The sequence below is a fragment of the Microtus oregoni genome, unplaced genomic scaffold, assembly GCF_018167655.1.
Source record: "Microtus oregoni isolate MIOR12 unplaced genomic scaffold, Mior012 000012F_ref0000307, whole genome shotgun sequence".
NCBI classification, from domain to species: Eukaryota; Metazoa; Chordata; class Mammalia; order Rodentia; family Cricetidae; genus Microtus; species Microtus oregoni.
The window spans coordinates 10,787,691-10,800,393 of NW_024543071.1; the positions used below are offsets into that span (position 1 = coordinate 10,787,691).

A 12,703-nucleotide genomic window follows, 5' to 3' on the forward strand; every position below is an offset into this window, starting at 1 on the left:
GTATCCAGGAACCTTGGCTCATTTAATGTCCAGGATATCAAAGCCTAGAGCTGGGGATAATGGGCAAAGGCTACTGAGCTAGGTATGGGCCAGAGTCTATGGCTTCAGTTTAGCAAAGTTACAGTTAGAGAGATAACAGAGAGAGGATATTTATCCTTAGAAGGGTAAATATGGTGAGTGTTTAAGACTTTGTAGGAAACACAATGTTTTGGCTGCTTTGTGGAGCTATTTAACTTGTAGTAATGGACTTACTGTTACATCCACAGAGGAATTCCGGTCTCTTCGCTTGGCCTTTTCTCCAAATTTGGATGACTACAACCCTGACATCCCCGAGTGGAGGAGGGACATCAGCCGAGTCATCAAAAAGTCTCTGGTGGAAGTGAGTATGAGTATTCCCTTCTCTCTGTCAAACATAGTCCTTCTCTGTCCTCGAATGGCTTCATGGAGAATGGAACCTTTGCAAAGGATGGAGAAGACAGAGCTGGAGCCCAGAGATGTCAGTTTGGTATCTTAAGATTTGTGATCCACATACGCATGCCTGTCTTTATTATTGGGTCAGTGCAGCCCTCTGAAACCTATGGCCTTTGCCCCTATGAAGCTACTTCTTCAAGAAGAACATGAATGTCTGTGACAGTTATGCATGCAGCTGAGTTCAGGCTTGGGTAAGTTTTTCATTGGTAAATGAAAACTCAATGGCTGTGCATAACCAAGGAGAATACTGTCTAAGTGTCTTCAAGAGTGAGTATAATTAATAAAAGAAACCCAAGTTCCAGATCCTTATCTGTCACCACACAGCTCTAAGAGCACATGGTACAGGATACCTACCTATATGACCGTGTCTTAATTCTAAGAGCACGTGGTACAGGACACCTACCCATATGTCCGTGTCTCAATTCTTTTCAAAGATTTCTTTTCCTTCCCAAGAGAAGCTGATCAGTGCCCTCATTTTGTACAAAAATTCTCTGAGATAACTCCCCCAGACTCTCACAAATAAATAAGTGACAAAACTCCATAATTGAATTGAATGTCCTGTTTCTCATGTCTGGGATCTTACAATGTAACCAGCCTCGAATCCCCCTAAGCTTTTTGGAAGAGTAGCAAGGTGATGTGGATTATTCCTTAGCAGGCACAGGGTTCCTGAAGACTGAAGGAGACATCTTTCTTAAACACTTTTCCCCCTATCTGCTTCATCTTCCTCAGCGAGGCATGGGTTGGTCAAGCAGTGTCCAAACATGAGAAATCAGAAGAAGTATAATTGCTAGATATACAAAACTGATAGAATGAATACATTTAAAAGGTTTTTTTTTGGGGGGGGGGGGGCAGAGTGGCTTGTTGGCTGTGGTCCAGCTAGTCTGACAATGGTTGTCTCCCAACAGTAAAGCCCCAAATCTGACAATCGTCAGTCCATGAGACTGAGTGTTTTACCTGGTCTTCAAAATACCTTAGAATCCCAAAGAACTAGGTTCTAACACTGGTGAAGAAATGGCAGATATTCCCAACTTAAAATGATCAAATTTAGAGTGGTTCTTCCCATCTCAAATGATCCAATGAAGAAAAATCCTTACAGCTGTATCCAGCCGTGGGGGGTTATTTGCCTAGGCACAAAGGGCCTGGGAAACAAGAGGCCCTTGCTGGCCTGAACAAGACTAAACTGGTATCTGAGAATGCAATCTGTAACTTCCCCAGATTGAGCCAGCCTAAGGCTGCCAAGAGACCCAGCAACAGCTGCTGTGACGTGAGACAGACAACCTGAATAATGGCCGCCATGAGCGACCCTGATGCTAGCGCTGCTGCTTCTCCTCCCCTAGGACGGGTGGAGGGAGTTTCAGGCTAAAATAAACTGAGCTTGCTGCATCCTGCCTGGCCACTGAGTCTGTGCCATTGACCCCATGCCTACTCACGCAAACGCCCAAAGTGAAGTTCAGTGGGACAAAGCAGCAGATCAAAGCAACACCCAGATGCCTGGGTTTTAGTTAATTGCAGATGTAGTTGACAATCAAGATACACCATCTTGTGCTCTTAGCACAATAGGAAATACCAATAGATCATTTGTTTTTTTTATTTTTATTTTTCTATTAAAAAATTTACACTTCCTCCCCTCCTGCCATTCCCCTCCCGCTCCCCCACTCCCCCTCCTTCCTCCCCCTGACTCCTTAAGAGAGGGCAGGGAGCCCTGCCTTGTGGGAAGTCCAAGGCCCTCCCCACTACATCCAGGCCTAGGAAGCTGTGCATACAAGTAGACTAGGGTCCCCAAAAGCCAGTACTTTTCTGCCACGCACCATGGCCCCTGGTCTGTGCTCTATGCGCTAGACTCCAGTTGGCAAGCTTCCGGTAAGGGGCTGGAGGTTGGAACACACACGCAGAGACAGACCAACAGGCAGACCTTTTAACACTGATACCCAAGCCCCTCTTTATTAGCACCCTGTAGGCTTAAATGCACTGCAGTCAATGGACAACAGGGAAAAATCCCGTCCTCTGATCCTCTATGCTAGGCACAGCTTCTAGTAACTTTAATTAGAAGGTTCTAGGACTCATTAGTCCCAACACTTTTCTGCTCCCAATCCTTGCTGGAGCTTGATGGAAAAGAAAGATGCAGTAAAGACACTGAGAAAACCTCTGATTAGGAAGGCAATCACATATGCTGCCTGTTAGGATTTACCTTCTTACCTGTGCCATTATTTAGAAATATTTAACACTAAAAATACTTCGGTTTTCTTTATGTTTCATATTATTTAGCTATATTTAGTAGCAAAATTAAGCTGATATTTATTTTTTGTTCATTTCTACTTTGGGTAAAGAACTTCATCAAGGAGGCGAAGGCCATGTAATTAAAAAAAGTCAGTGTTTGAAGCCAGACCCTCAGAGGTAGATCCTGAAGTCTATGCAGTGCTAATGTACTCTAGCCTTTTTACAATAGGAAACAGAATAAAAGGAATATTTGGGTGGAGAAAGGGAAACTGTGTTACCTCTAAGTAACTGTCATCTCACCTCTGTTTGCATTGCTCAGTGGTAGACCACTGGCCCAACAGAAATTAGGATTACTGTCCTTGGAGTTGCCTGTCACCAGTACCACAACTGATTTCTTTCTTCTGCTATCCAAGCAAGATAAGTTATCCCCTTCAATGAACTCTTTCCCAGATTCTAACGTCTCTGATCTTCTAAGCACCTTGGTTCCCTGGAAACTGAGATCACCCCCAGTAGTTCATCAACAAGGCATTAGCTCAGCAATGCTGAGATTTCTGAGGCTGATTTCTGTTATACCCATTTTCTAGGGATCAGAAACTGAACGTCTACCTTGCGGCCAGCTTCCCAGTGGTCTAGAAACACTGCTCATTAATATTTCCAGTCTGCTGCATGTAGTAGCCAACTGGATGTAGAACAACTGTGTTGGATCAACATCCCTCAGGACAGGGTGGTATTGATCTAAAGATAAGGGATAATTAATGCTGTTCAGTTTCCCCAAGAGGCCACTGATCCATTCTCTTGTCCCAGTTATTTCCCTCATCCTTGAGATCAGTAATTACACTTGGCTACTTCATTAAGTCCTAAGGGACCTCATTAATTGTGCTCCTCCAACAAGAAGGACAGCTTGAGTTATCTTGTTTACAGTTTATCCTGTTGCTATGTGACAAAGCTCCATATAAAAGTGGTTATTGTTTCTTCACCAAATTGGCTTCTGATATGGACATAGCATAATGGTATCTTTAAATGAATTTCTATCAGTAGTTCTTTTCTTTTTTTGCATATAATGAAGATGCTTTGAACTTATTCTCAGAGTTTCAAACTTTGTAGGCCTATATAACAGTGTGGTGTCAGCTCTAACCAGAGTTATATTGTGGCATCAGGATAAAGGAATCACAGAAGATAGGTTATATTTATATACCTCACAGTTAGATCAAAGCTCACAGTGTTACCAAACCCTTTCCAGGTGACTTTGAACCACTTCTTGACATTGCTGCAGTTTCTGTCTGCCCTGGGTCCCAGATACCTAGATTCCTATTCAGGGAGAGACTTGTCTTAGCTGGGGTGGTACTGAGGGCTGCCTTATTCTAATACTCCTTAGAGTAGATCATGTCAAGTAAATATGAGTCTATAGAGTAATTTATCACTCATTTTAAGACATCTCTGAAGTCTGTCTGCTTCTGGGACCTCTTGAGACTCCCATTGGGTCTTCATGACAGCCCAGCTCTTGCTGCCCACTCCTGCTCCATTTTCTTTATTCTCATAGGAAATAAAGAGAAGATTTCTTCAGCATGCTAGAGACATTGAGTCAGCTTCCAGAGGACCCCAACCTGTAGTATATCTTCACACACACACACACACACACACACACACACACACACACACACACACTATGAATAGTAGGGCATACTCATGCTTCAAGGCCTTATGGTGAGGAGCTGCATATAACCTTGCTAAGTTTCTCAGCATAAGCACAACTTCTAGGCAGACCAAAATGGACTAATGTCTTGAATTTACTGCTAATTTGGAAAAAACAACAGTTAAGAAATAACACTACAGTTGGAAATCATGAAAAAATGTACTAAAATGCATAGCCCTTTCGATGGCTTATAGGAAATATGTAGAAACATCCCAGCAAAATACATAAGACATTCTAAGAAGCATTGTTGGCATGCACAAATATACCTACAGGAAATGCTAAACAAGGAGAAATTGTTCAGAATTGCATTTGGCTGGAGCAAGAAAAGCCCATGTGAGCTCTGGGTAATCGATTTTAAAAGGGAGAGTAGAATCTCTCTATACACCTCCTTGAGCACTTGATTTAGTAGCAATGGGACGGATTGCAAGCACGTTAGACATGAGAACATGGCTGGAGTTGGGCTATAGTAGGGGTAAATGAGAACAGAGTAACCTGCCTCTTTGAGGTGAGGATACCATTGCCAAACTCTAGGGTGGTGACTTGAAGAGATGACTTGAGATATCAACAGTAGATGGACACCCACATGCAGGAATGAAAGGATCATTCGTGCAGAGGGCAACAAGTAAAATTCTCACATGTAGCAGGAGAAAAAGAGGAGGGTATATCTCGGAGGAGAAAGGGTGATGGTCCCAAACTAACATAACTGGACAAAAGCCTACTTTGGGTCAAAGAAATGCAAAAGGAAGACATGGGAGTGATAATAAGAAATTACTTTTAATATGACTATTAAAATCTTAGTGAAATAAACAGTATTTTGAGTGGCCACAAGGTGAAAAGTTAATTCTAGAGCCATCTTAGGAATGGGCTCAGAGTAAACCCTAGGCTATCAGTATGAGACCAAATAATTAAACAATGAATAAGCTTCTCAATGCTACTTGAACTTTTTATCTTTATTTTAATTTCTATGAGTATGTATTAATTATATATAATGGGACATTTTATTTCATATAGGTATGTAATATATGTTCATCAATTTCATCCCCTTTAAGAATTTGAATTCCAGCAGAAGTGCTTCATGTACTGAGAGTCGTAGGTTAGCAAGTCAGCATTACTTGTTATGCTAGCACCATTTGTTAAATATGATTTCTTTTTTCCATTTTATATTTTTTCCTTCTTTGTCAAAAATCAGGTGTTCATACATGTGTAGATTAATATTCAGGTCTTCGATTTGGTTCCATTGGTCCTCATGTCTGTTTTTATGCAAACACCAGGTTGTTTTCAGTACTGTAGCTCTGTAGTAGAGTTTGAAGTCAGGGCTTATGATGCCTCCAGAAGTTCTTTTATTGTACAGGATTGTTGTACAATAAAATTGACTATCCTGTTTTTTTGCTTTTCCATATGAAGTTGAGTACCATTCTTTCGAGGTCTGTAAAGAATTTTGATGGGCATTGCATTGAATCTGTAGATTGCTTTTGGTAAGATTGCCATTTTTACTATGTTAATTATACCTACTCAAGAACATGGGAGATCTTTCCACTCTCTGGTGTGTTCCTTAATTTCTTTCTTCAAGAAAGATTAAAAGATTTAAAGTTCTTGTCATACAAGTCTTCCACTTGTTTGGTTAGAGTTACTCCAAGAGGGAACCCTCCTGAATTGCTGATGGGAGTGCAAGCTGGTACAGCCATTTGGATATCGATATGGCGATTTCTCAGAAAATTAGGAAGCAACGTTCCTCAAGACCCAGCAATACCACTTTTGGGTATATACCCAAAGGATGCTCAATCATACCACAATGACATGAGCTCAACTATATTCATAGCAGCTTTTTTTTTGTCATAGCCAGAATCTGGAAACAACCTAAATGTCCTTCAACATAAGAATGGATAAGAAAAATGTAATACATTTAAACAATGGAGTACTACACAGCAGAGAAAAATAATGGCATCTTGAAATTTGCAGGCAAATGGATGGATCTAGAAAGCATCATATTGAGTAAAGTAACCCAGACCCAGAAAGATAATTATCATATGTACTCACTCATAAGTGGTTTTTAAACATAAATAGAGAAAGCCAGCCTAAAACCCACAAACACAGAGAACCTAGACAACAATGAGGACCCTAAAAGAGACACATACATGGATCTAATTTACATGGGAAGTAGAAAATGACAAGATCTCCTGAGGAAATTAGGAGCATGCGGACCTTGGGAGAGGGCTGAAGGACAGAGGAAAGGCAGGGAAGGGAGCAAAGAAAAATGTATAGCTCAATAAAATCAATAAAAAAATGAAAAAAATTCTACTTAAGAAAATATATTTACAGGCCTAAATGACTAATAAAACAGTCCCTGTGATGAATGTGGAGTAGAGCCTGAATCTAACTTCTGACTTTGAGTCTAACTGATGACCCGATGATGCCCATCCAGTCCTCTACTGTCCACACTACCGGTGTCTCTGTTCCTGAGTCACCACTCCTCACATTCCAGTATGGCTTCTGTCTAATCACCATGTCTCTGTCATCATTGTCCATAGGATTCACCCAGTCTCTGTCTCTCCCACAGGCCACAGGGATTCCCAGCCAGCATATCCTGGTGGCGGTGTTACCTGGCTTACCCACCGCTGCTGAACTCTTTGTTTTGCCCTACCAAGATGCAAACAGAGAAAACAAAAGGTCAACAGAGGACCTGGAGCAGGTGAGTTGCCCAGAAGACCTTTCCAACATCTCCCTGCATCATTTCCCACCCCAATAGCTCCCATGGGACTCTTGGAGTCTGCGTTTTAACCTTAGCATCAGTGGACAATTTAATCAGAGATCTGAGAGCAGGTGACTTCTTTGAAGGCCATGCCACTTAGAATTTGGTACTGATTTAGGGAAGTCTACATTTTGGTGAAGAGATCACAGGTATAGAGCCAGTTTTGTAGTTTTATCGCTGATATTCATGGATATTAAGAAATTAAGGACAATAAATTAGTATTTATAATTTAGCAAAAGTCACAGCAATCCCATAGGTATTTGTGTTGATTAAAGAAAAAATACAAGAAAGCACCTGGCCAATATAATAAATGTTCAGTAAGTGTACCAATTACTTTTATGGCTGTTTTATGATAGAAAACAATTTGGAAATAAGAAAACTAAGTTCTTCAGTTTATTAAATAGACTGGGATATTGAAGGACACTTTTGGAAGAAATGATGTTGATAGTGGGGAAGTGAAATGATTAATGAGTTGACTTTCACAAAGTGGAGAATCAAACAAGGACAGTAAGAAAATGGAAGACTATATCATGACAAAGTAGCCAGTATCATTACCAGTTATGAGGGTTTATAGTAAAAAAGGTACTTCAACTATTTCAGTGAAAAGCAATATACCAAGCTAGAGGTCAAAACATTGATTAAGGAAATTGATTATATTTTAACCTGTCCCAGACTGTAATCAAAGTAAATCCAGTATCCAATAAAACCCATGAGAAATTAGTGCTTTATTTATGGGGAGTATTATTTTCCTGATTGAAAAGTGAATTGATAAAATTACCTTACAAGGAAGGCCAGGCTGTGTATTGAGACTCCTTAAAATAGGTTGCCCACCGATAACCTGTACTTTTCATTCTAGTTAAGATCTGTTGATGCTTTTCTCAGTCACTTATATAACTGAGGAAGTGGAAGGAGTGAGCTTACAGACTCATTTAATTTAAAGATCCAGGGATACAGTTCAGAACCAAACCAGAGTGTCATCAAAGTATTTCGTCTCTCCTCCTTTTCTTGTGACCACATAGAAACTACTGCGAGAATAGAGCCAGTGCACAGAAAGCAAGGATGGCTATGCAATCCTGGCTTCTGTTGAGTCTGAAGCTGATCCTGCTCTAAAGATTGTGTCTTCCCTCCAGTAGCACCACCAGCAGTCTGTGTTGTAGCGGGTCAAGTGTAGGTCAAACGGACGGGCACCTCTTAACTCTTGCTGTCATCTAGATAGAGTAGCATCGCTACAATTTCTGCTGTTCTTGCTCCTTTTTGGATCAGAGGGTGTGAGTAGCCCATCCCTAACTATTAATAAATGTGAAATCAGAGGATGAGGTTCTTCATAGAAGGATGTGAAAGAGGAAAGAGCATTGGGGGTGCTAAAACACTTCCATTGTAATAAAAGAAGCAGACTTCTAAGACAGTTACAAAAGATACAAGCAGCAAAATTGAGTCCATTCTGTGAGCGCTGACTCAGGAATGCTGCTGATCTTAGCTGTACCCTTCATGCTCTGGTCCCCTCCTTTTAGAAATTGTACAGAAGGCCCTGTAGAATGAGAGCGTGGATCCTATCCAGTGGATCCTGAAGAGTGGGAGGGAAACCCCCCAATGAAGTGTCCCTGGCTCTCTTCCCTGAGCCACTTCTGAAAGCACTCCCCAGGGAACAGAAATGCTGTAGAACTATCTTGCTTGTGAAATAAATAGTGAATTCTTAGCAGTAAGAAGCACTTGACCCCTTTATCAGGATGCCACTGCTAGGTTAATCAAGTGCCCTCTGTCTGCGAGAGCTTTACCAGTCTTGTTTTCGGGTCTCCAGAGAGTGTGAAAAGGCTCTCTTGCTCTCGGAGGCCTCATCAAGAAAAGCACATCATGCTATCCCAAGACCAACTGCTCAAGTCTGGAGCAAGCTCTGCCCTCTGGGGCTTTCATCCCTTGCTTCTCTCTGAGTCCTCTACGTTGAGAGATGTGAATCTGTCACTCCTGGAAGGAGAAGAGACCATGATGCTCTAAGGAGGCTATGATGTCATGCTGGAAAGAAAGGGGGAGCTCGTGCTTGTGGTCTTTCAACTCCTTAAATGATATTATGGGAAGAGCACACCAACTGGTTATCCAAAATCAAGTGCTCAGACCTGAAAACATTACATATAAATAACAATATATAGACTGAGTAGGTCATATTTTGGAACATATATGTATAAGTTTATGACATAAACATAAGTATATGACAATGAAAGAAGAGACCACAATTTCAGAACAGACTAAGAGAGTTATATGAGAGTTTACAGGAAGTAAAGAAAAAGAGGAAATATTATAATTGTATTGTAATATCAAAAATAAAAGTAAAATTAAAAGGTATTTAAGAGAAACAAAAGGGATAGTATAAAAAATACTAAACACAAATAATACATTTTCTGCTTAATCTGTGTTACTCCTCATAGATACAGATTGCAAATTTTGAGAAGAGATAAATGAAAAACATCTATAAAAATATATTAATATATTGGTATCATTTAATAAGCTTAATATTTAGTCAACAAGCACAAATTCTTTATTTTGTGCACTTATGCTATTACCTGTCAGTCCTGAATTTGAAACATGGGGATTTGGGTTGTAAAGATAATATGATATGGACAAGGAAGGTCATGAAAAGAGAACTGTAGTCAATATAAGGCTAATAAGAGGTGATTCAAAGGCAAATGCTACATAAAAGAAAAACTTAAAGCTTGCAATAAACTATAAAAAGAAAGAATGGAACTAAGTAAGGAAGCCTCAACTAGAATTTAGAATTTGGTTCCACAGTCTCTTCACCATGTAGTTGTGTTGTATGACAGGGGAAAGCTTCCTCTGTTAAAAACAAGGACTTCCTCAACTCCCAGTTCACGGGACTGCAGGTCCAGGCTTTATCATCTGATCTTCTGCAAAATCACCCCACCCTATATTGTCTCTAAAGATGTCACCAGAGTAGTATTCTATTCAGCAAGGTTTACATTCCCCAGACCAACATTATGAGCAAGTGTTACTACTTTGGACCTGAGTAGTCTTGTCATTAATAAATTTGCCAAAGACTATTTTTTTTAAAAAAATTATTTGCTGTGTGGGAATTTCAAAAAATGTGTATAAGAGCACCACACATTTCTACAATGACCATAGCACATGCGACATGAGGGCCATTCAGGATTATATGTGTGTTCCTTAGATTTCTGAGGATCTGCAGGGAGAACCTATTAGCTCTCTTGAAGGGGGGTCATTCCTGAGCTGAGAAGCTGCACTATCCTAGCTAAGCTGGGGCACTTCAGAGAATCCATTTGGATATCAACACTGAGTGTCCCTAAGACCAAATAGCATGTATCACCTAGTTGACCCCAAACCTAACAAGTTGGGGTACCAGCAAATAGAGGTTCAAATGCCCACTCAACAAAGGTGAGGCAGATGTCTATATCAAAATAAAATACACTACCGATTTTCTAACTCAGAAACCCAGGTTTCAAAAAACAAAAAACAGAAACAACACTAACCACCAAGAAAATATCTGTCCTCCAAAGTGAAATATTAGTCCCATTAGTCCCACAATAATGTACACCAAGGGAAGCAACTTAGATTATGTACTAGGTAATCAGTTCAAAATGACAATTATAAACATGTCCAAGGAACTCAAGGTATAATATGAATAAATTCTGTGATGAAGACTAATAAAACATAAACATTCAAATAAAATAAGTAAAACAATTCAACATTTTGCTTTATTTAAGTAATATTTTTATTATTTGAAAATTCCATATGTGTAAACAATGAATGTTCATTATGCTGATTTTCCACACCCCATCCCAACTCTCCCCATTCCCAGCACATCCCCCTCTTAACTTCATATGGCCTTTCCTGAATTCACATCTCCTCCTTGTGCCACCTGTTTTGGACTGTTTAAAAAATTTACTGTCTTGTATTGAAAACAGCCTGGAATTGGCATAAAAACAGACAGGAGGACTAGTGGAACTGAATTGAAGTCCCAGATATCAATCCACACACCTACTAACACCTGATTTTTGACAAAAAAGCAAAAGATTAAAATGGGAAAAAGAAAGCGTACTCAACAAATGGTGCTAGCATAACTGAATGTCAACGTGTAGAAGAATGAAAATAGATCCATATCTGTCACCATGCACAAAACTCAAGTCCAAATGAATCAAAGACCTCAACATAAAAACAACCACATTGAACCTCATAGAAAAGAAAGTGGGAAGTTTACTTTAATGCATTGGCACAGGAGACCACTTCCTAAATATAACCCCAGTAGCACAGTCTCTGAGAGAAGCAATTAATAAAGGAGACCTTCTGAAACTGAGAGGCATCTATAAAGCAAAGGACACAGTAAACAAGACAAATTGGTAGCCTACGGAATGGAAAAATATCTTCACCAAACCCACATCGGACAGAGGGCTGAACTCCAAAATATACAAAGAACTCAAGAAATTAGCTGTCAAAAGGACAAATAATCCAATAAAAAATGGGGTACAGGCATAAACAAATAACTCTCAACAAAGGAATCTAAAATGCCTGAAAGACACTTAAAGAAATGCTTGACATCCTTGGATATCAGAGAAATGCAAATCAAAACAACTCTGAGAGTCCATCTCACACCTGTAAGAATGGTCAAGATCAAAAACACTGATGACAACTTATGCTGGAGAGGATGTGAGGTAAAGGGAACACTTCTCCATTACCGGTGGGAGTGCAAACTGGTATAGCCACTTGGAAATCAGTATGGTGATTTCACAGAAAATTAGAGTACAACTTACCTCAAAACCCAGCAATACCACTTTTGGGTATATATCCAAAGGATGTTCAATTGTACCATAAGGATGTGTGCTCAGCTATGTTCATAGCACATTGTTTGTCATAGCCAGAAGCTGGAAACAACCTAAATGCCCCTCAACCAAAAAAAAAAAAATGGATGAGGAAAATGTAGTACATTTACACAATGGAGTTTACACAGCAGAAAAAATAATGTCATCTTGAAATTTGTGGGAAAATTGATGGATCTAGAAGGCATCATATTGAGCGAGGTAACCCAGACCCAGAAAGACAAATATCATATATACTTCCTCATAAGTAGCTTTTAGACATAAAGCAAAAAAAGCAGTCTACAATTCATAATCCAGTGAACCTAGACAACAATGAAGACATTACAAAAGACATACATGAATCTAATGTACAGAGAAAGTAGAAAAAAAATCAAGATCTCCTGGATCTTAGGAGCATAGTGACCATGGGGAAAGGTAGGAGGGAAGAGGAGAGGAAGGGAGAGGAGCAGAATGTATACAATTACTGACTCCTCTCTTAAATGTCCCATTCTGTTTGTGTTTCAATGCTTGACATGTTTATTCCAGTCCTGTGAACATGTTTTCTCCAAATAATTTTATTAAAAGTGGTCTAAATGTTGAATATATTCTTAGTATGGTGACAATTGCCATGTATACCAAATATTGACATGCTGCTGTCATTGGGGCACATAGGACAACAATATGATTCTCTACTTTTTGAGCAGAGGCTTGGCACTTGTTTAAGACAATTGTGTTGGAAGAAGGAATTCCATG

The 12,703-nt window shown here is 39.8% G+C and overlaps 1 protein-coding gene across 6 annotated transcripts in view; it reads left to right on the top strand.

The window, feature by feature from the left end:
* Nucleotides 1-12,703, top strand: part of Sorcs1 (sortilin related VPS10 domain containing receptor 1) — a 507,727-nt gene that overhangs the window by 464,315 nt on the left and 30,709 nt on the right. For all 6 annotated transcript variants that reach the window (XM_041661119.1, XM_041661120.1, XM_041661121.1 and 3 more), the window contains exons 22-23: nt 267-379; nt 6,939-7,070. In XM_041661119.1, coding sequence (XP_041517053.1) covers nt 267-379; nt 6,939-7,070 — 245 coding nt within the window. The remainder of the gene's footprint in view (nt 1-266; nt 380-6,938; nt 7,071-12,703) is intronic.